The sequence below is a fragment of the Spea bombifrons genome, chromosome 4, assembly GCF_027358695.1.
Source record: "Spea bombifrons isolate aSpeBom1 chromosome 4, aSpeBom1.2.pri, whole genome shotgun sequence".
Lineage (NCBI taxonomy): Eukaryota > Metazoa > Chordata > Amphibia > Anura > Pelobatidae > Spea > Spea bombifrons.
This window is the reverse complement of record NC_071090.1, coordinates 92190897-92216005: the sequence shown is the minus strand read 5'-3', so window position 1 is coordinate 92216005 and position 25109 is coordinate 92190897. Positions and strand designations below refer to the sequence as shown.

The window sequence follows — 25109 nt, the reverse complement described above, 5'->3', positions numbered from 1 at the left end:
TGTATATTCTGGCATTGCGCAACTTCCAGACTAAGATGATGCCAATAATGTATAATGATGCCAATAAAATAATAAAGTGGTTGGTCCCATATAACCAACCTAGGATTCCCTATAAATTCATGAATGTAATTAATTGTTGTTGTGTATTTACTAACCCTGAGTGTTAGGTAACATTTGGAGTGAAACACAGATATAACTGAATGAAACTCTAGAGCCCACAAGTTATCTTAAGCAAGATCATTTCAAGAGTGTCTTAAGTGAGATGTGAATGGAGTCTCAAAAACCGATTGCGAATTTCATAAGACATGAAACCCAAGTGAGTCCCTACTGAAAATAGCTACATTAGCCCTTCAAATGCAGATTATTACATGATACAACACTTTCAAAAAATTCAGTTCATACTATGGTGATGCCATTTTTTGTGGCGTCCTTGTATACAGTAATTCTACTAAAGCTGTAGAATCTAGTCAACATTATGCATTATTATTATTATTATTGTTATTATTTTTATCTTTTATTTATATAGCACCAACAATTTAGGCAGTGCTTAATACAATACATATATTCAAGGTGTATGACAAGACGAGAATTGACAAACCAATAGATTAGGTGGAGAGAACGGACAATTAACGGTTAGAAGATGCTAATGTAGTAACTGCTGAGACAGACACAATGCTTTCCTCTTGAATTTAAAATAAGGTCAAGGATCTGCAGCTTTATACCAGGTACAAGGTTAATCGAACAGGTCAAATATTTCTTATCTGTCATCATGTTATATATGGTGATGGGGAGTATTCCATTGTTGCCACAATGATGAGATACTCAGTGCTTCCATTCAAGGCAGAAAATCCATTTTACATCAGGACATAAAACTGCCTCTTTAAAATCACAGCGAGGGGATCCCACGCCCCTTCTTTCTTGTGAGTCCTAAAAGACGCATTGTCATAGTTACAGAAGACTGGCACAAAGCCACATTCCCCTACGTTCACCCCAATCCATCAATCATGTACTCTTGAAAACATCGACTCGATATGTGGTAATCACACGATGGCCAAATTAACCCCTTCTTTATAGGCCACAAAAGAAAGATTAAAAAAGAATTAATAGAAATAATCATCCATGATTATCCATAGATATCTCAGTATAAAATAGAGTTCCTAGTCATTACAAATTATGACACATTTCACCTAAAATAAATCATTCAATATACGCTAACTGGGCATCCTATATCATGCTGTTTTATTGGATCCCTAATATCCAATGTAAGCCTAGAAACAGTAATGATTAGTAACCCCTCAAGGACACAGGTATTTTACACAATTTTACTCCCGAGGACACAAAACAATATTTTCAGGAGCAGTAGGGTTTTTTTTATTAAACCATTCTCATTTATATATATTATCTAATATGTAAAAATAATTTTTAAAAAACAACTATTTTTTTCTCAGTAGATTTCTTCAACAGAATGTGTGCTAATAAGAAAAAACTCTTAATTTGCATTCACTGGATAAAGCCATGGTATACCATAAGTATGTTATGTTATGGTGCCTAAATTGAAACATGCACAGGAAAACCATATATTTTTGGAAACTAGAAAACCTAGATTATTGTGGCATATTGGCATGTTTCATGCATCTGTTTTCAAACCAACCTCTTCCAAAGTTGATGGTAAACAAAGTACACATTTCATTTCTCTGGCTGGATATGTGTTAACATAACCTCACAATTTGCATTCAGTAACGTTCCCCCATTTCAGCAAGGCCCAACATGATTAGGTTTGTCATGCTTAGAGGGAACTATGGTGTCTAAATTGCAGCATGCACAATTTTGTTTTCAAACAAAGTCAATTTATTGACCCCATTATAGTTGGGATGGTGTTTCCAAATTTCAATTTAACCTGGGAAAACCATATAGTTTTATAAAAACTGGACAACCCAGGGTAATTGTCTAAAGGCATATGGACATTTTGTGCAGTTCTTTTCACACCAACATCTTCCAAAGTTGGTGGTAAAAAAGTCAACATTTTTTTTGTGTCGTGTGATCGTTCTTGAATTACCTATACAGAGACCAGGCTGAGGGGGACAGTCAGGACAATAAAAGCTGGTTTCTGTTCCCTTTACATTTTGGTGTTATACCTGGGATGGGGGGGCAAAATGTGTCCCAGTTCATGGGGTAACTGTCATTGTACCAAACAAAATTATGTGTGGTTGGATAGTATGCAGTTTTGTGCGTTAAGGCCTAGGGTTTTTTTGAGGGAGGCATGTAATTTTATTTTTTGGATTTAGTAAAATTGTTTGATGGGTAATTACATGGTTGGTTGCATGGTTTAGTGTGGAATTTGCGTATTTTTAATAAGGGAGATTTGTTACCTTTCCATGTGGCCCACTGCAAACACAAATCTAATGGGAACATAGAATGTATTTTTTTCCTGTAGCTTTTCACATGTCTGGCACATTTTGGGATAGATGGTACACGCAGGCATACCTAAAAAAAGAAAAAAAAAACAATCTCCCTCTTCTGATACCACATATGTGTTGTATGGCAGCATTACATGGTCACAATAGACCCCCAAATCATGCAAAGAGGTTTCAGCTTTTTTGCAGTGGAAGCAGGAATTTACACATCACGATTTTGGGGTAAAACTACCAATAAACTATATATTCCCAGAAAAGCACATTGCCCGAGGACCTCAAAGACACTCCACATACCTTTCCTAATGGTCTGCCACAACCACAAATCTAAAGAAAACTTTTCTTCTACTTTTTTTAAATTTCTTGCTGGTATCAGGATGAATATCAGGATTTCCTTTTTTCTTGCATACATGGCATGTTTTTTTTCTGTAGACTCTTCCTGGGTTTTGTGGTGCTGTTTTAAATGTTGTTTTTGGTCCCTCTTCTTCTCTGGGTTTGGTGATAACTTTTCAGATTTATTTTTAGTGTCTAAGAAAAAACCTTACTTAGTGAATATACCTAGCTGTTAGTTTAAGGGTAAGGGGATAGCATAAGGAGTAGTGCCGGGGTCCTGTTAATTGATCATGAAAGTGTTAGGTACGGTTAGATGTTAGAGAGTTAGGTTAGAGTTAGCATATAGGGTTAGGGATGATGATCAGATTAGATGATGATCTGGTCACTGGCTATTGTTGGTGAGACTGATCAATAATTAGTGACTTAAAGGGTCATTAATCAATGATCACATAGCATTTTATTGGGTTAAAAATGTCAAAAATTAAATATATATTGTAAAATGTAACACAAGTGTAATTGCTATCAACTCACTAGTAACTGACAAGTTTAGGCCGCTGAGACCTGATCTGATATCAACTATATTTAATTTAATTTTTGTACAAATTTAATAATATATATTTAATTTAAGTTCATTTCTAGTTTTTTGTTTTATTTTTAATTTAACTCTTTCAAAGCTGGTGCTCCATAGAAGCATTGGCATTGGCTGTGATTTGGTGCCCACTAGCATGTGGGAGTACGGAATCTCGGCATTGGAGGGGCTAACGTTGCACGACAGTTATGGAGCGATGATGCAGCAGGGGAGGGTCCCCACACTCAGGGACGCCTTAAATATTAATTTATTCATAAATAACATGAAACATAACACCGCAGGTAGACTAACTAAATAACACACAAAGCCAGCCTTTCAGGTATAAATCAACTGAAAAAACACAAGAAAACTAAGCATTGAAGGTATAGATTAAATAAATAATGCATGGAAACCCTAAATTGCAGACATAGATCACAGGTTACACACCTGAAAGGCCAGCCCTTACTCATTAATTCTCATTAATTCGCAGATACTCATTCACAGATATTCATTCACTCATCCACTAATTCACAGATACTCATTCACACATACTCACTTATTTACTCATTCACATATACTCATTCATCACATATGTGGACATCCCTCCTAATTATTGAGCTTAGGTGTCTCAGCCACAGCCATTGCTAACAAACATTGGCAGTAGAATGGGTTGTACTGAAGAGCTCAGTGACACCACAAAGACCAAGGGGCTCTCCAAACCGGTCAGCAACAAAGTTGTGGAGAAGTACAGATGAGGGCTGAGTAGGAGACTTCCCAAACATATGGAAGAAGGTACTCTGGTCAGATGAGACTGAAATTGAGCTTTCTGGTCATGAAGGAAAATGCTATGTCTAGCGCAAACCCAACACCTCTCATCGCCCTGAGAACATCATACCCAGAGTGTATGCATAGTTCTGTTGGGAAGTTTTACATCGACAGGGTCTGGAAAACTGGCCAGGATTGAAGGAATAATGGAGTGCACTAAATACTTGAGGGAAACCTGTCTTCCAGAGATTTGAGTCTTGGATGGAGGTTCACCTTCTAGCAGGAGAATGACCTTAAGCATTCTGCTAAAGCAACACTCGAGTGGTTTAAGGGGAAACATATAAATGTCTTGGAATGGCCTAGTCAAAGCCCAGACCTCAGTCCAATTGAGAATCTGTGACTTAAAGATTGCTGAAGGAGCTAAAGACGTTTTGCCTTACAGAATGGGCAGAAATCCCAGTGGCTGTATGTGCCAAGCTTATAGAGATGCAACCTAAGAGACTTGCAGCTGTAATTGCTGCAAAAGGGGCTATACAAAGTATTGACTTCAGGGGGTGAATATTTATGCATGCTTACATTTTCAGTTTTTTTTCTTGTATGTTTCACAATAAAATTATTGTAGTGGTAGGTATGTTGTGTAAATCAAATGATACAAGCCCCAGACAAATCAATTTTAATTCCAAGTTGTAAAGCAACAAAATTGGAAAAATACCAGGGGTGGGGGGGCGAATACTTTTGCAAGGCACTGTACACTTGGATAATTTATAAATGAGTGACTCAGACTCATCATGCATTCTATGGCAAAAATTCTACTATAATTTAATGGTGGCTACCAAATACTCAATTAATAAATGTCATGAAAACTGTTACCACAACTAAAACTTATCTGCCACAACTCTACACTTTGTAACTTTAATGATCTAATAACTTGGTATAAATACCGTAGTTGGTTAAACATTTAAACCTTCTTGTGTAAGGCAGGAAAGCAAGTCTCCTAGTTTAAGTAGCAAATTTATTTGGGATAAAATAATAATCTATAGATGAGAAATTGTTACAAGATTTAATAGCATGGAAAATCAAACATATGTGTTTGAAAGTCATCCAGGACTGTAATCTAAAGTCCTGCTGCTGGAATCAGTGAAATAATTAGCCAACGATGTCAAGAAGTTACATTTTGGCGTCTTAGATTTGGTTCTTTCATGTAAAAATATGGCACTGTTAGAGGGTGAGTATCTAAATGTGTGTTCCAATACATTACCTGTATACCTGGAACTACATTGTAGGAATACCTGGCTACTAGTTCTCTGATTTTGTTCCTCACTTTGTAGAAGATTTAGTTTTCTTATTTTATGAATGAAGACAGTTTTAGTCTTGCGGGGATGCCAATCCCCTATCCAAACAAAAGCCTCATTTTTTTAGATTTGCTGCAATTAAAACATAAGATTTTAACTGTAACAGGTTTGGAAGAGATAACATGCCCTTAAGCATGCAATTAGCTCCATTCTACCACCAGTTGGCAAGTGTGGAAATCAGATCACATGCACTGCATTGTTCAGTAGCACCATTAATTAACAGGAATACTAAATGAGCAGTTTGGAAGATGATAATTCACTCCTCTTTTGTCATTCCGGGGTAATGGAAATGTCGGATGGCAGAGTTAGTAGTAAACACAAGGTTTGATAATTCTGTAAATCGCAGGCGGCTCAAAATAAGTTATAGACTAATTCCAGTCTCCACTACCAGGTTGACCAAAACAGCTGACAAAATTGACCTGATCTCAGATGTTACACTGACAGACCTTAAAACGTTTTGTGTATGTAATATTTTTAGGGGTTTGGTCTAATAGTATTCCCAAAACAGGTAAGCTATAAAAAAGGGCACACACAATAACAATTTCAGGAGATTGTAAATGTAAATGAATGATATAATTAAGGAATATAGACATACAAAGGTTTTAATCAGAACTTGAATGACTATATGCTAATTCATACACGTGTATTGCTATTTACAGAATTAAATAACCACAACAGATTTACTAGTAATCTAAATACTTTTGATTGTTGTCTATGATATGTAAGCTTGCAAGCATCTACATACCTAATGTATCAGTTTGTCTGACAATTCTAGTCTTGTCATATACCATGAATATAGATGTATTGTAAGAAGTGTTGCATAAATTGTCGGTGCTACATAAATAAAAGATAATAATTATATTAATTTTGTTTTTCATCCGAGAGGCCCAAATATGATTTATTTCCCCAAAATATATATATACACCATATTTTAAGTAATATAACTTTGTTTTTGGAGAAATAAATAGCATACAATTGACCTGGTTCTTAAATGCAAAATATAATAAAAAATCTGATCATTTATTTTTCCTTTGTTATTGCTTTCATATGTCTGTTGTGTCTTCTATTCTTCTAAGATTCTAACTTTGGTTGCATGACATTAAATAATTTCAAAGTGTGACACTTAGCCACATCTAACTTGTAACCAATAGTATATTATGTTTCTTTCCATAATATCCCTTAATAAGAAAAGCCCAAGGTAGGGATTTGCTGCAAAGAGAGATGCTGTTCCATCTATACAATAGTATAGTACCAGAGGACTGAATGTGTAATTATTAATTCCCGAATCCGGCTCCTGGGAACAAGCTGCCTTTGCATTTTATCGCTAGTGACATGAATGTTTTATAAGCTGTTCCTGCTATATCCCACCTCTTGTCACCTCTGGGGAACCAAATGCTATTTGATGCATCCTGGAGCCTTGCACTCTAGGGAGATGTCACAGTGCATGCTATTACCACCATGTAAAATGACAAGTGTATACCCAACTGAAATACCTTATAAGTTTAACTCTTTGATGGCACAAGAAATTGTTTTGACTACCATGCTAGCCACATGTGAAAAAGTTCAAGGTGCATGGATGTAATGAAGGCCCAGTGACTGAGGGGTACCACAAGGTCTTAGGGGAGTCCCAATTCTTCCTGCTGTTTGCCCCCCTTCCATTATCTAGACACAAAAATGGTCAATGAACTATGTCTAAATCCTTGGCTTTGGAACAGAAACCAAACAATAGTTGAATGAGCAAGAGGATGGGTTTCCTTTGTGTTCTCAAAGTAAAAAATAATCTATTTAGGCTAAACAGATGTTTAGCCCCATGGGGGGGGGGCTATAGCACTCTCACCATGCCATCAAACTGACCTCATTAGAGAAACACACTTGGGTCATTTAATTCAAGATCATTGCGTAGTAAAAAGCTCTCAACAGAACTGCACTGAATTTTGAGGTTATGTATCAAATAAACAAAACTTGAAACCACATAATTGCCGTTATAGATCACCTGAAAAATCACAATTAAACTCAGCACTGAAGGTATAGATCAAATAAATAATGTATACAAACCCTAAACTGCAGGTATAAATCACAGGGTTGCCACCTTTATCCCGAACAGCCTACCTGTTCCGTCCTTGCCCCCAAACAGCCTGCCTGTACCATCTTTGCCACAAATAGCCTCCCTGTGCCATGATTGCCCTAAAGAGCCTGACTGTGCCATCTTTGATCCCCCACTTAAACACCCATGCTATGACACACACTCATTAATTCAGATACTCATTCATTCACACATACTCATTCATACACCCTCCTCAATCCTCTGACCTCAACTGATTTATCTGTGGCACTCGCACACTTCCGCAAGGGCCCTCTGCTTACCTTTGGGTTGCTCGCACACGTCGTGATCATGAGGGGAGACAGCAACAGCAGTGCCCCCATGATCAGGACGATTGTGGCAAAGCATAATGTTTTCATATTATTGACTAGCCCAGATAAAAGTGTTGCCCTGCAGTATGGAGAATGTATAACTGACTAATTGGTTCCCTTGCATTAATCTATACATCCCAAATACTACAGGGCAGCAAGTCACCCGTGCTGGTTCGCAAAGATTATACATGCCCAGGAAAATATGGCCGATGTGGCCACCTTACTTGCTCGGCCCCCGGATTGCACTCAGGGGACTTGCCCAACACACAGAGTGCACACGTAGCAATGCCCCAACACCCAGAGTGTGACGGGAATGACCTGTACCCCGACTGGGTACACCCGCCAGACGATCCTTCCTTCTCCCCATGGCCACCGGGAGCAGGAAACTTCAACCGTCAGGCAAGACTAGAGTCGAAGACAGCAGGAAACATAGCTCTTCAGGGACCTCGGCAGCACTGTAGTATACAGAAGCATAGCAATACAGTGCTTTACCGCCCTGACAAGGGCAGCACCGAGGCTTACCCCAAAAACAAGACAGGACTCATATTGAAGCAAAACAGGAACTAACGTTATTGAGGGAACAATCACCACCAGCCTCCAAGAGCCTTTCAATAGGCTGGCAGTGAGTTACGACCAGCATGCATCACACTATATGTAAAATGCAATATGCAGATCATATGCAAATTAGTTATAACAGAAAACCACACCAACTTACACAATTCTGCCATCAGAACCAATATTGATCATACAGGCAGAAGGAAGGGGGTAACTGGGATCTAGAGAGTTCTGGTTCTCTCACTGTTGCTACCCTGTACCCCTAATCAGGTACAGGGTGACTTAAACATAAATCTAAGCAAGACCAGATATTACACTGCAATTAGTGTCCACTGTCCCCTGCTGGAAGTATGTAATGCAATCTAGCGGTCCACCGTCTATAATGGGAAATACAACCTTCAAGGGGTTGTCATTTGAGGTCTGATTAGAAGACGACCTCAATTATAACCTCATCTTATAATCGAGCAAATACATAGTTACATAGGCTGAAAAAAGACATGCGTCCATCAAGTTCAGCCTTTCCTATAACTGTAAATTTGTTGCTGTTGATCCAAAAGAAGGAAAAAAAAAACCCCGGTTTCGCTCTTTCCAATTTTGCACTAACCAGGGAAAAAAATTCCTTCTTGACCCCAAAATGGCAGTCAGATTTCTCCTTGGATCAATAAGCCGTTTCCCCATAATTACAGATTATATCCCTGAATATTATGTTTTTCCAGGTATCCATCCAGTTGCAGTTTAAACGTCTGTACAGACTCCGATAAAACTACCTCTGCAGGCAGAGAATTCCACATCCTTATTGTCCTTACTGTAAAAAACCCTTTCCTCTGCCTTAGACTAAATCTCCTTTCTTCCAATCTGAACGCATCACCACGTGTCCAATGCATAGTCCTGTTTATGAACAGATTTCCACACAATGGTTTGTATTGGCCCCGAATATATTTATATAATGCTATCATATCCCCTCTGAGGCAGTATATATGAATAATTTTACATAAGATCAAAAATGCATGTAAGCAAAGAAGCTTTAGATACATGACCTGGCTGTCTTTAGTTAAAAAAAAAAAAAAACAACAAAAAAATAACATACATAACCACTAACGCAGTATAATTTTACGTAAAATAATATTGTTTCTCATAATTTTCTAGTATGTATTTTTAATAAAGAAAGCCAGGTCACATATTTGAAAATTCCTGTTTTGTGTACATTCATTTTTGATTTCATGTAAAATTAGTTTTCATATATTTAGAAAATAATCTACACCATGTTTCATGGTAAAGTCTTATTCTTAAAGGGTTTGACGTACATAAAAAAAAAACTAGAAAATCTCTGGCATGAAAACAGAGATGTGGAATTAAAAGGGGGCGAACTTCATCAGGAAGCAAAATAGGCAAATTCATTCTTCTCAACATTCATGAGCAATACTGATGGTTTTACGAAATAAACTACTTGGAACTCCATTTACCCTTTTCATTTGGGGTTTATTATTCTGATCAATGTGTGAAATTATGCACAAGTCAACGGCTTTGTGTGAAGTGAGGTGTCGACATGACACTCAGCTTTGTGTGAATCAAGGTGAGAGAATGTGGAATTCTGGGAAACTATTATTTCCATAGTGGCCACCTGTTATGGCTTTGGCCTTCTTAAGAAAATAATTTTGTTTAAATGGTGAGTATAAGATTATTATTGAATCAATTTAAATTCCTGTATAGGACTAGTATTAGATCCATTTATATTTTTTTTACCTTCCTGTAACTAAATTAAAATATATTCCCACTTCTGCAAATTCCTAGAGGGCTCTTAATCTCCTGTATATGTAGCCCAATTAATTCTGCACAATAAAGTATTATTTTTTAAATGTTTAAGATATTACAATATTTGCATCTATACAGTAAGAACAATAAGGATGTAGAATTCCCTAACTACAGACATGGTGTTATCAAATTCAATAGATGTCTTTAACCCCTTCGTGACAATGGCTGATTTTATTTTTTGTACCCTTCGTAATAATAGATTTTGTAGCATTTCTCCTGTGTTCATGTTTGGCTGTAATTTCCTTCTCGCTCATTTACTGTACCCACACAAGTTAAATACCTTATTGGTTAGACTATAGGCCGCACTCTCCCCCCACTTTATGTCTTTAAAGTTGGGGTGCACCCTATAATTGGGGTTTAGTTCCGGACGCGCGTCTTTTTTTTCCATTTTCATTTAGCCCTGCTGCAGGCAAACAGCAGGGTTAGGATCCAGATCCCTCGCAGCACTTTAGGGGACCTGGATCCTAACACTCCGGCAGCCAGTGGACATCTACGCGATGCACATAGACAACCTCCGCAACCGGCACTTCTGCCAGGGCTTCTATAACGGAGCACCGGCGTGACATAACCTTCCGTTGCTCCACCATAGAAGCCCCGGCGGAAGTGCTGGCAGCGGAGTTTGTCTACGCGCATCGAGCTACCCAGCTCTTCTGTGATTGAGTACCAGAAGGTCATGTGACTCTGCACCAAAAGGTCATGTGACTCCGCTGCTCCATCATAGAAGCCCCAGCGGAAGTTCCGCCAGCTACCTGGAACTTTTATGGTGGAGCTCACGCCAGCGCTCCATCATAGAAGTCCGCACAGAAGTGTCGGGTAGCAACGGAGGTTGTCTGTGCACATCGTGCAGTTGTCCACCGGCTGCCAGAGAGGAGGATCCAGGTCCCCTGCAGCTCTGCGGGGGATCTGGATCTTAGTCTTGTAGTCAGAGCTCTATATGAGGTCTGGTTATGAGATGATCTCGAATGAGGGGTATTTTTCAGAGCATTTGCTCTAAAAAAACATCTTGTCTTATATTCAAGCAAATACAGTAGTTCCTGGTATTTGTCACCGTCACATAACACCCTGATATGTGTTTAGCAACATGCCTAAGTTCAGTGATAAAACACATGCATGAGTGGTTGTGGGCTAAACAGTCACATTTTGGAGGCGCACAATTTTTCTTACGTCTGGTCATTTTACGAAAATCCCCTATTTGTGATATCTTTGAAACCAGCCAATTCAATTACCCATTTAAACCTTATATTTTTGAAAACTAAACAACTCTGAGTATTTTAAATGCTGGTATTTTAACTCTTTTTATGTCAGGGTTTTTTTCGGAAGATTTTAGGAATTCCTTCGTAAAAAAATAAATATTTTTTTTCATGTTTTGTACATATTTTCTTTGAACTGGATAATCCCCATTATGTCATGGTTTATCTCCATTACGTCATCACGGGGGTCTTTTTTTTGTAAATTGTATTAATTTTTTCTTTAATCATTTTTACATTTTAAATTTTTTTTTATTTACCTCACTGATCACATAGTGAGCTGGGCGCATGGTTGGCTGCAGTTCCTGGAGAGACCCTCCAGGAACTGCAGCACGAATCCTCCACACATTTTGCGCGTTTTGACCTGTTATATCGTGCTACCACTTAACGGGGCAAATGGGCTTCTAACTAATACGAGTCAGTCAGGGGTCAGACCCGCACCTTTCTTAAACTACAACTCCCAGAATCCTTCACTGTCAGCCCGGCGGCGCAGAAAGCGCCTCGGATATGGGTCCTCGGGAGGGACACGTCAGCTGTGCGGAAGTGGCCATGGTCGGCGTATGAAGTGAGGATTGAGAGGTAAGGGGGCTAGACGGTTTATGTGGGGCGGGGGTTCTGTAGGATGAAAGGAATGAGGCAACAGTAAGAAGACCAGGAAAATTTACCTTATCAGATGTATGACTGCAAGAAAGATATATTGACATATTTAGAATTGTGTTTATATTGTGTATTTACGTGTAAAGTTGTGTTTTCTTATATGCAGGCTGGTAGTGAGTGTTTTTGTGCTTAGTATTAATGCTTCTAGTACTAGTACTACTAACTAGTACTAATACTAGTTTTTCTAGTATTTCTGATAGATTACAGTTACAGAAAAGAGACAGGACATCTTCAGCCACAATTTCACTCTTAAAATGCTCAGGAGGTAACTAGTAGATTGCAAACCCATGAATGGCGTGTTTATGACAGTTCCATACAGCAACTTGTGATAGGTGACAAGAGACGCACGAGATCAGGCACAGGAAAACAAGCAGACACCGGTGCTAGCAAATCGCAGGTTTAAAAATGTTTGTACTGGGAATGTTTGTATAAATATCGCTTTATCACATGCGTGTAAATGTTAAGTCAGAGACAAATGTATACATTTACTCGAAAAATAAATGCTTTCCAGGGTTTCGGTGGTGTTTGGCCCTGTTTTGTGTGGATAGTTTAGAAATACAGTATTGAACAGCCTTATAATATTTTAATGCAGGTATTGTATTGAGGGATTCATCCGGTATTGGAACTTTTAATTTTATTAATTATCTCCCCCTGTTTTATACAAAGAAAAGAATATCTAGAAGACTAGAACATTAAAGATAAGTGTAAGTGCTACAATATGTGTTAGCGGCTCTCCTATCTGATAAAACAATTAAATCTGTACACTTTACAAACTGAACAGCCCATCCTCGGAACCATTCGCTAACATCGCGGAGAGACCTAGTGCCTCATTTAGTAAAACATTTTATGTGGAAGCATCCCAAACAAAACAATTGTAAGTAGTTTTCTTGTACTCTTGACCACCTGTACCGCTATATACCTTAAATATTTTGTTGTAGTTTAAGCTTTGGTACTACACAGAAGTGGACCTGAAATCATTCTTTTTGGGACACAAAGTAACTATGTTTATGAAGTTGGTACGTTTTTAAACTTTGATTTATTAAACTTTGTAAACCTTAGTGTGGATCCTATAGACGTCCTTGGATGATTTCTGATCAGCTTATTAGCACTATTTTGTGTTTTTTATATTATTCCTTTTATTGTGTATGTATAGTGTATATTTTGCTTTTTTGAGTGGTAGAATGTGTTGGTCTGAGGTTACCAGGTGTCAAGGGTGTTTCTCACCAGAATGCTTGGCTCTTATAGTTCATACTATGTTGGTGGGAATTTTTTTACCTAGGGCAGAATAAGTAAAATGTGTAATATGTGGATTTTGCTCGCTAAAAATATACACCCTGGGTCCTACCTGAATATTATTGGAGCATATTGTTTACATCAAGGGCAGAGTTCTCAATACATATGGCTTGGAGAAGAGAGAGGGATGCCATGGAATGACATAGAACACTGAAATACTTAGGGGGATTTACATGAGGGTAGATCATTTCAAAGAAGTAGAAATGTTAATCTAAAACTAGAGGCTTATAGGCTTAAATTTAATATGAGGGAGTTCTACTTTGCGTGTGGTAGATAAATGGGTGTGGGATACTAGGTGCTTTATCTGTAATATACACCTTTTAATCATTGATGTGGAGATCCCTAGGATACCGTACCTAGTGGACTATTAGCATTAAATATATATGCAAACTAACAAAATGTTGCAGTCTTCTAATACCTTTGACTTAAGTTTGTTATTAGTGGACTAATATGGCTACTCCTAACTATATTAAATGTCTGAAAGAAATACATCTATTTTTTTGTGAGAATGGGGAAAAACCTGTGTTCTTTGATGGAGTGAGCTGTAAGTGATAGGGATGTTCACCATTACGACATGAGATGTACAGCAACTTGCATCATTGTGCTTTCTCCTTATATTGCAGGGCAGTCCTTGTGGTCTTATCTCAGTGCAACCAGTAAAGAAATGGTGGAGCACATCATCGCAAGGGACCCGCTGGCCGCAGATCTCAAATGCAGTCTCTTTATCTCTGCTCTGAAGAGCTACAAAAGAGACTCCGTCTTGAGGCCATTCCCTCCCTTCTATACCAATGACCAATACAAGGATTTTGATGCTTTGGTATGTATAGCATTGAAAATGAGAGTAATCAACCTTGATAAGCACCCTGAATGTATCATATATGACAAATGATCATAAATATTAAGAATATTAGTTAAATAATTATTAGTACAACTGTTATGCCATGGGACATAATCATTGGTTTCATGTTTTCCAATAACAAAAAAGAAGTAATCTAAAACATAACTTTTAATGAAACAGGGTGGAGTTTTATTGTCCTACATATAGCGTTGCTGCTGTGTAAAGTAGAGCCCTATCATCTTATTTTCCCTGTGGAGTAAAAAGATTTCACTAGTCAAAACTAGCTCCAGCTCTAAATTCAGCATTACATCCTCATGTTAAGGGAACCAGTCTGGAGCTACAGTTTCTCCCGAAAAACCTGGTTGTTTTTGTGTTTGATATCAATATAATATGAATAAAGGAATATGTATCTAGATCATAAGTAATAAAATTGTGATCTTGCGCCTTGTTGGGGAACAATCATTATAGGCATATTATGTTAATAATAACATTAGCAATTATCATTATTAACATTCTGTAGAAGTGTTACCCATGTTCATACCTGCTGTAACCTTTCAAACCTTACTTTGTCCGTGGCCTTTGGTATGTTCAGGATAGCCTTTTGTCTATCACATACGTGCTTAAAGCCTCTGCTGGAAGTTTCTCTCTAACATGAGATGACGTACTGTTTTTAGAATTTTTTTAACACTAAGATACCACCTGAAGTAGTGTTCACTTAACACATTGCTATTGAGCTTGCTGAGCTGGGATTCTGAGATGCAGACAGAAGAGGATAAAACATGACATCATTTGTTGAAAAGTCACCAATATCTGTTTCCACTGTCCATGAAAATTGTTTGCACAGCTGTTATATCACATGATATAACATAGGCTTTTAATGGAGCAAATATATGTTTGTAGAAACTTGACCTTCCCAGTGTGGACACAGTGGAACAACTTATAAATGTTGAATTTATTTATTAAAATGTATTATTTAGTTTACAGTCAAAATTGTAGATAATAATATTACAGAGTTCGTAAAATGTTCAATATGCTTTATTTATTATATATATATTTTAAACATTGCATACCTGTGAACAATAGATACCAGAAGTATTTCTGTAGAGTAACATCATAAATCTGTCAAATAATTGATTTCTATCAGATGGACAACCCCTGCCTAAAACCAGTAGCAAATGCCACAGGTAACAGTGCCTTAAAAATAGAGCTTACGATCCTTGTATTTCACAAAATTATATATAAGTGGCTCGCTGCTCTGAAATAACATGTATATCACAAAATGTCCATTGTGGCTAAATAGGGTAACTGCCCCTAGCGCCTAGTGCTACAGACACAAAGCAGCAGGAATCATCAGCAGTCGTTTTGCTCAAACACTGCAATTGATCTTACTCTTCCAGACTAGCTTTGTAATTCTGACTAAAACACATTTATGTTAGCCTTGCAGGCATCCATTGTTCCATTTCCAAATCCTGAGAATGCATCTATTCAGTTCTTTGAAGCTGTTTGAAAATACATCTGTTTGACCTTTAATTATAATGTATCCAGAAAGCAGCTATGGTGTCATCTTGAGAACACAAGACCGTGAATCAGATCCGATCAGTTGTATATCATATTCAAAACCAATCAGAATGTCCCATATATATATTTATTTTTTTTAGATTGCAGACGCAAATTCTTTGCCCGGCCTACAAGACGTAATCCACAGCAAAACCCACCAAGATAAGAAAACCATGGAGCTGTTGAGTTGGATTTTATCTGAGAAGATATTTACCATCAAGAGTGTGAAAAAGGAAAAGGTGGGTTCTGCAAGACTGATTGTTTGGCAAGCTGTGAAAGTTAGTGTTTGATGACTACTTATAGCCCATATGCGAAAATGAATAGTATGACGAAGGAGTAAGGTAAATGTCCTATAATAAGCAGTAAGTTCCACAACAGCATCAACTCAGCTCGCAGCATTTGTATAATGTAGTGTGATGGGGGGAGATGATTTAGGAACATTTTATGAAGAAAAAATGATAAAGTCGTAAGGGCAGCTTCAAAGCATCCCAAGTAGTGAGATCATTCTGCCTGTTTAGAGAGCACATGTACTTGTAGAATCATAAATGTTGTTGGGGAAAAAATTGCATATGAGAAGTCCGGTGATTTTAGATGCTCGGAACTGTCAATCATTGTCTAGTGAGATTTCATCTGTTTGAGTAATTGGTATGGAAGGTCACGTATGTATTAACAGTATCAGTAATACAACACCAGCCTTAAGTTAAGGCTGCCCCTCACTTGCTGTTTTAGTATGAGGAAGTCCGAGCCCTGCTAGGCTCTCCCAGTCTTGCTCTGCCCACCCCTGACTTCCTGTTTGAAATAGAATACTGCGAGAAACTGAATGCCAAGTTCCAAGAAACCCGCGGGGACAGGGATCTGTTGTATGCTCTGCACGGCAGCCGACTGGAAAACTTCCACTCCATCCTGCACAATGGCTTGCATTGCCATCTTAACAAGGTTTGATACTTTACATGTCTTTTTCACGTTCTAGTCATAACTAAGTGGGTTTACAGGTGAACGCCTGGTGACTTGAATTACTCTGAGACACATAAAATTGGTAAAATTCATGTTTTTGTCGGCTATGTAAAATGAAGCCTGTGTTCTCCTGTTTCAGACCTCTCTATTTGGAGAAGGCACATACTTGACCAGTGACCTGAGCTTGGCACTTCTATACAGCCCTGATGGCCACGCATGGACTCACAGCATTCTTGGGCACGTGCTAAGCTGTGTAGCAGTGTGCGAAGTGATAGATCATCCTGATGTTAAGTGCCAGGCTAAGAAGAAAGGTGAGCTCCTTCTCCAGACAGAACTTGGATTCTTATAACATACATTAAATATGTTCATAAATATTTTTCATAAAATTGTTCAATGTCCCTGCAATGGATCCATTATTGTTATTGCATTATTTTTCCAGCCTTCCCTGATGCACCTTTTTCATGGATACGAGCAGTGCTTCTTCACTCATAATAATTCATTAAGTAGGCAGACTATTGGAGGCAAAACAATAAGGGATGCACCAAAATGAAAATTCTGGACCGAAACTGAAAATTCAGCATTCACTTGGCCGAAACCGAAAATGACCCCCACCTTTAAAAAAACAAAACAAAAAACAAACATATTTTTAATAAAAGTGTGTTTAACAGACCAAAACTGGACAAAAAAAATCAATACCAATATTAACATATATATATATATATATATCCCAGCATGTACCTGGGCATGATAGGAGTGTGATTGCTGTTAGCAATTAATTTATATATATATATATATTGTCTTTCTGCCCAATTTTGGTGTGTTACTTACTTTTAATAAAATTAACAAATTGGACAAAAAAAATAAAAAACAATATTAGATTATTACAGCCTCCCTATGCAATGCTATTCCCCCCCACTTACATGTCCATGCTGTCACACACACACTCATTCACAAACATTAATTCATGCATACTTGCTCATAAACGCCCCCCCCCACCCCTTATCTGAACTGCAGATCTCTCACTCGCAGACTTCTGCAGGAGCCCGCAACTTCTCTTGTCCCGTCCACAGGGGAAGAAGGAATGGGGCAGAGTCATGTGACGTGCATTCACGTGATTCTGCTGGGTTCCTGTTCTCCAGGCCTGTACAAGAGACGCTGCTTGCACACTGTGCAACCAACGCACAGGTAAGCAGCCTAACCCCTGCGGACGATTATTTTCGGCCATTTTTAAAAAAAAATTCGGCATCTTGCCGATAATGCCCTTTTCCGGCCCCCAATATATCGGTGCATCCCTATAAAACAATGTTTGACCTGACTTTTCCTTTGGTCAGATAAACTTTAAAAAGTGCAAATAAGACTAAATCATATCTATAATTTCTTAAGTGTCTTAACCAGTTATTATCATACATGTGAATATTCTTTTTATACTGTTGTTCCTGGGTTTAAAATGGTCTGGCATAAATATGAAATGTATTTGTTTTGGTAGGTTAACTTTGTGATAACCTAGGCTAAAATACTTTTAAAACCAAATAAATTACACTGATTGAAAAAAACAATTGGTTTTAAGTAATCAAATGAATAATGTTAAAATGTACAATGGTGACAATTTTCCTTTATATGGTTATATAAGTTGTTCTAGAATATCTGCTCGTATTCCATCCTTCTTACGTAGCGTGATGTTGCAGACTGTATTGGAGAAATTCAATGACTCTCAATACCTGTGTGCATGGGTAATAGGCAGACCTGGATTGTATTTGCTCTATTGCTTGTTGTCTTCGTACATTTTCTGTTTTTTTTGTTCTCCTCAGATTCCTCTGAAATCGACAGGAAGCGTGCAAGGGCACAAAACAGCGAAGGGGGAGATGTGCCACAGAAATACTTTGTGGTGACAAACAATCAGTTGTTAAGAGTAAAATACTTGTTTGTATATACTCGGCAGCATCCACAAAGAAGGTAAGTAGGCCATTTGTAGGAATGTTTGAATTATAGTTGCCATGAAGTGTGAAGAACTATTGGCTGCTGAGGAAGTAGAGTTACAGCTTAGATACAAGTGATAGAACTAAATTTCAGAGCTGTTGGACACCTCTAGGCTGCAACACTGATATTTTGGCTGAGGGGCAGTGACAGTCCCAGCTGTGCCACATGCCCTCACCTCATAGTTGTATCTCTTTCAGATACGCATTATTCAATGTATATTTTTAGAATACGCCTTCATTTGGTGATACTTTATACACATGGCTGCTTTATAAAATATAATATATCTGCTACCCACTCGGTCGGTGTCAAAAGTGGCAGTACTTATTCCGGCGAGCGATAACTCCTATATGGATGTGATGTATTTTGTACAGCATGTATAGTAAAGTTGAAGATTCATTACATATTTGATTGTTTGAAGCCTGGGCAATGGAGGAAATATCTCAAATGCTGCATCAAAATGCTGTGGAAAATAGAGATGTGCATTTAATGCGTAAGCCTGATTAGTGAAATTTGTTCATGCCCCTTAAAATAACATAAACACGCTTTTTATTTCACACAGTCAGTTGGCCTAAATAGAACAATGGTTTGTTATAACCCCGATATCATTGTTACTACACTGGTATGTGGTGCTGAAAAAGCTACCTCATCTTAGAAGCATTCAATATGTCCATTATGTATTGCTTATTAATGCAATCTAAATAGGTTACGTAAACTCACCATAATATTACAATAGAGCTGGGCTAGACTTGCACTAAATGAGGTGAAATGTGTTCCTTTTGGTCACACCTTGTGCAGCTCTTCAAGTTGTCCTTCATTTTGATACTTTGTCAATGAGTGGAGCAGAAGGTAAACTAAAATGTGATTAGTTTATTGCTTGTGTAGCAGGGTGCATAATGTAAGGTGTTGTGTATTTGGAACCTAGCCAAAAATGTTTTTCCTATGATTGGGGTCACAGTAATCTTTTGAATGTATTGCTGACGCCATACACAATCACCCTTGTGACAGGTAATCTGTGCTAATCCCCCCTGGCCTTTAAGTGTACATTGAGAAGGAATGTTTTCTAGATTGTGCATATGCTGTCTCATTTACCCAGAAATTTATATGTGTCATTTACAGATCCAAGCAGCCATCTTGGTTTTCCACCCATCGATTTGCAATCATGATGGCACTTTACCTGCTTGTACTCATTCTTATTGGCTTAAGCAGCTCTAAGGCATTTACGCAGCAATGGAACCGGCTGCTGGGCTGGAAGCATTGAGAGCCCCAACTCTTTGGACTGCACCACTCGCCTTAACTGTGTATTTGTGACACAGCCACGCACTTTCTACTCTGTGACTGAAAGTACTTTGACATGTGCAAACATGAAACCGTTCTAAGAGTTAACTGACTCATACACTTTATACTGACCAAATTCAAGAGGGATTTATATGATCGGAATAGTTTCATGCACTATTCTTTCTGTGTGTGATTATAGGGCTAAAAACTGATCAATATTCTGTATCAATACACATACTATAAGAAAACCAAATGAAATGGATTATCTGGCATCTGCGTTTGTCTGTTACAGGATTACAAGCTTTATCTGTCTGTAGTGGTTCCTCTGCATCACAAAAGGGCATTTTTATACTGAAAAGATGCATCTTGCATGATCTGAATGGAAATAATGGCTATGTAATTATTTTAACATGATTCTGGACTGAGTGTAGACTCTTTTTTTTCTATTTTGTTTCCTCATAGTTTTGCCAACATTAAAATAGATTGCGGCCCCTGGCATTTGAATACTATGCCTATGTCATATTGTCCCTGTGACTGGATCAGACAAAATAATGTTTTAGCCAGTGTCAATAATCGTTGTTTGCTTTAATCATGTCTGGGTTCCTTTACACTTGGCCAAGACTAGGAGTCATGATAGAAAGTCTGGGCTGATTTCTGTTCCAAATACTAATCACTGTTGTCCAATACACCAGTAGAACATATTATAATAATGTGATTTAGTTGAGAGGTGAAATAATTCTTCTGGATGTTCTGTAGGCTCACTTGATGCAGAAATGGTTAATTCATTTATTGGGTTTAATGTTATTTATGCACTGCTTTATAATCACTAATTCACAAGCAGATGTGCACTGTCTGATGTCTGAAATTGAGTCTTTGGTCTGAGTTGACATCTTTTATTGGGCCAACGGAGTGAAGAGACCTGAGGTCCTGAAAGCCTCTGTGACTCTTCAACAGAATCTTCCGATAAGGAAGGCTCCATCTTCTCTTGGGCATTGAAACATTCTCCGCTTACACTTTTAAAAGGAATTCCCAGAGGTTTTGTATATTCATTCATATGTATGTTTATGTTAGTGTAATTACGTCTGTAATTGGGGTGTCATTTTGTATTATGTTATGACTGCTATATTTTTGGAATAAAGCTCTGTCTTGGCTTCCTATTTTAACAACTGGAAAAAATATTGATTGGTAAGACCTGGGGCAATATGAATTGTAGTTAAAAATGATTTATCATTATTGTCATTTAGGCATATACCGTATTGGCTCGAATATAGGCCACACACTTAAAGTTTGGTGCTATTTTAAAGACATTTTTAAAGAAAAACTACACATTAGTGTAATGGTTAAACAGTATTTTATCTAATGAACAGGCATACATGTATTTTAACATTTTTGTTATCTATAATACAGTTTGTCAGCATATGTTACATATAAACAGAAAACCAATAGCCATTTTAAGGTCCCCCTTAATTCATAATGCACCTTACTTATAGATATGCCCCTCTGCCCCCTGATATGCCACTCCGTCCCCCAGATATGCTTTATAACCCCAGATATGCTTTATAACCCCTGAAATGTCACTCTCCCCCCCAGATATGCTTTATAACCCATGATAAGCCATTCTGACCCCCAGATATGCCTTATGACCCCCCCTGTTTGAAGACCCCCTCAGATGAGCACCGACAGATCTATCTGTATTTTTCCTTCAGACCAGTGTCAATAGCTACCTGCACTCGGCTGAGCAGGAACCAAAATACCAATACCGTATGGTTTTCTACAAAACACCATGGCATTTAATTGTCGTTTGCACCTTTATGTTTACCAATAATTTATTGTGCACTGACATCTCCTATATGCGTATGTGCTATGCTGATGCCAGTTAATAGAAGATTGCTTAAATGCTTTACGGTATGTCGTAAATATATAATCTAACCCTTATGTGCTAGCCCAGGAAGGCTGAATAAGAAGAATCATTTTAGCCGTATTTTTGCTATATTAAGTATCAGACCATGCAGCAGGTCAAACAGTTTTTAAGGAGAAATGCTCTTATGTACACTGATGTAGAAAGAAAGCGAATCATAGATTAACGAAACTACTAATAAACGTATAGACTGCCGCCTGATTTCCACCCTAAAATACGCTTATTTTAGTGTGTGTGTATTTTACCCGTACAGTGCCTTCTGGGAGACATTAAAGGCTGTGTTGGCCTGACAGCACCCTGGTATTACTAGACTGCAACATGGAGCAGCTCACCAGAATAGAATGTGGGATGCAATCAACAGGCTCCAAGGGACAATGCAAGCAGGTAGCATTCTGACTGATACTCCCTGCAGATGTCCTGTAGCTCTGATAAGTGAATTTTGCCTTATTTGTGTATTGTTACAAATCTCTGAAAACCAGAGAAACACAAGGAAAAAATGAAAACATATGGTGAACCTCTTAGTATTTGTTAAAAATGTTTTCAGTCTGGTGCCGTTACAACCTGTTAGCATTCTTCCAGCAGGTAAAGTTTCAGAGAGTGAGAGAGCGCAAAATAAATTAGTGCCTTTAATTGTTATTAATAGTTAAGCAGCCCAAAGCACCGGTACTGACAGACTGCAATCGTAATTTGAAAATGTGAGATGGAATGATTACACTTTCCGTAGTGTGGGCAGAATCGGCAAGGGTGTTCGACAAGGCAGTCAGAAGAACCCTGATACACCAGCCCAGGGATAGGCAAAGTGTCGTACCAGTGTCTGTGGCAAAGTTTGGGAAGGTCCATAGAACATCCTTAAATTGCCCGCCACAGACACGAGTAAATGTCATGAGCGGTTTTGGTGCCAATCTCTGGACCAGCCCCAAATACACAGAAATACTACCTGCCTGCCTACCAAAGTAAAGTGCAATTTTAGTTACAAGCTAGTTTCTTACAAGCAAGGCATCAACAATGAGTTCATGTGCTGATGCCTGATGCCACCACAACCATAAACACTGCCAGCCTTGTAATGTTTCTAAGCCCCAGTGCAGAGGTGGGCAGGCATTGCCAGATGATAGCAACAAGTCTATAACTGGTTCTGAAGAAAGTGAGGATGTGGCTGGATGTGCCTGCCTAGTGCCCTAGCACCTTCTTTACGCTGAGGGATCAATTCATTAGAATTGCCTAATTTTGGGAAGTTCAGTCTGTTCATGAATGTAGTGCTGGTTGTGTGGTAGTGGTCCTGCAATGCAAAGCACTGAAGCGCATGTTCAGGAAGTGTTCTTGAGTATGCTTCCAGTAGACTCCTTCTCTAACTCCAGTATCATCAAAATTCAAGCACAAATTTGCATGCAGAAAAATGCATTGAAGTGCTATATGCATGTTACTTGAAATTGGTACTGGAGTGGTCATTTTGACTACAACAAATCTGTTCTGTATCCAGTTTCTTTGTTCTGGGTTATAGGCAAAAAGTCTATATAGTGAGCAGATACATTTAACCACTAGATGTCCCTCCTCACTTAAAAAGATGTTTGTACCTACTTTGCTTTTTAGCTAGAGACACTCCTATATATATATATATTTTCTTAATATAGTTTATGCCCAGATCTTTGATATTTTTAGAAACATTGATCTTATTAAAGAATATGGGAGCAATAGTTCCAAACTTTTAAAAATGCCCATTACACAAATTAATGGGCTTCCCATTTAGTAAAGGTTCTAGATAGGACTCTAAGTCTAGCTCTTTACATTGCCGCCCATCTGGGATTTGCTGATCTTTAAGTGCTATTATTTATTCATAGACCATCGTCCGATTGTATTATATAGTAGAACATGTGGCATAGTGTAAATTTGTCTTCCTGTCACTCATCTGTCTCCTCATTGTAATCACTTATAGCAATGACTGATGCTTGCAAAATACTAAGCTGTCCAGTGCACAGCAGGGAATCACTTATTAAGTAATGGAAATCCTGAATTTACATGATGCCACTCTGGCAGAATGTTAGTCCATTTGAATTAAATTAACCTTATTTTTGCCAGATGTGTCTTTAGGAAATTATTGTGAAATGTAATGAGATGCCACAACAACACAATGATAATTCTGTCTGAGGCATATAAACCCACAGTGTACAAATGGCCTTTGCCTATAATGCTTTTGGTGTCATTTCATTTGTTGTATTAAAATACCTGATCCAGGGAAAATCCATCTTAAAAGGGTAAGCCCAATGTACACACACATCTCTCAAGAATCCCTACTTAGGATGGATGGTCCCTTTTAACACTCAGACCCACCATCCCCTATTTCATTCCCTGATAGCCCTCTTTTCTCCCTCTGAAGAAATGGCACCCTGCTACAATGTAAAGTAGTGAGTACAGCATGTATAACAGTATAAATTAGCTGTCCCCTCAAAATAACTCAATTGGACATTTCCACTTAGGGGTGTACTCACTTTTGTTGCCACGGTTTAGACATTAATGGCTATATGTTGAGTTATTTTGAAGGGACAGCAAATTTACACTGTTATACAGGCTGTACACTCACTACTTTACATTGTAAAAATGATAAAAAGGTTTTGTACCGTGTTAGCCGTTGAGAAAACAGGAGAAAAGTATACTTAAAATGATACCATTTATTGGCTAACTGAGAGTTTAATTGCGAGCTTTCGAGACCAAGTTGTTAGGTCTCTTCCTCAGGCATTAATGAATGGATTCATTAATGCCTGAGGAAGAGACCTAACAACTTGGTCTCGAAAGCTCACAATTAAACTCTGTTAGCCAATAAAAGGTATCATTTTAACTATACTTTTCTTCTACTTTACATTGTAGCAGAGTGTCATTTCTTCAGTGTTGTCAAATGAAAAGATATAAAATATTTGCAAAAATGAGGGGTGTGCTCACTTTAGTGAGATACTGTGCATATATATATATATATATATATATATATATATATATATATATATATATATATATATATATATATATATATATATATATATATATATATAACAAAGATATAGAATGTAATGCACTCACTTGCCTGGAAGCAGTTGCAATATGCCCGAGTGCTAACAATCCAAAAAGTATATACAGCAAACAAAGTTGATGCACTCAGCGGGTCTTCTTTTTATAAAATGTATTGACTTGGTGAAGGT

General features: G+C 37.9%; 1 protein-coding gene across 1 annotated transcript; it reads left to right on the top strand.

Annotated features, from left to right (window-relative positions):
- Positions 1-11981: 11981 nt before the first annotated feature.
- Positions 11982-21172, top strand: PARP16 (poly(ADP-ribose) polymerase family member 16). The gene is made up of 7 exons (XM_053464494.1): positions 11982-12034; positions 14029-14222; positions 15902-16039; positions 16530-16736; positions 16894-17065; positions 18563-18707; positions 19848-21172. The coding sequence occupies exons 2-7, from the start codon at positions 14070-14072 to the stop codon at positions 19987-19989; spliced, it is 957 nt and encodes a 318-aa protein (XP_053320469.1). The 5' UTR covers positions 11982-12034; positions 14029-14069; the 3' UTR covers positions 19990-21172.
- The last annotated feature ends 3937 nt before the right edge of the window (positions 21173-25109 follow it).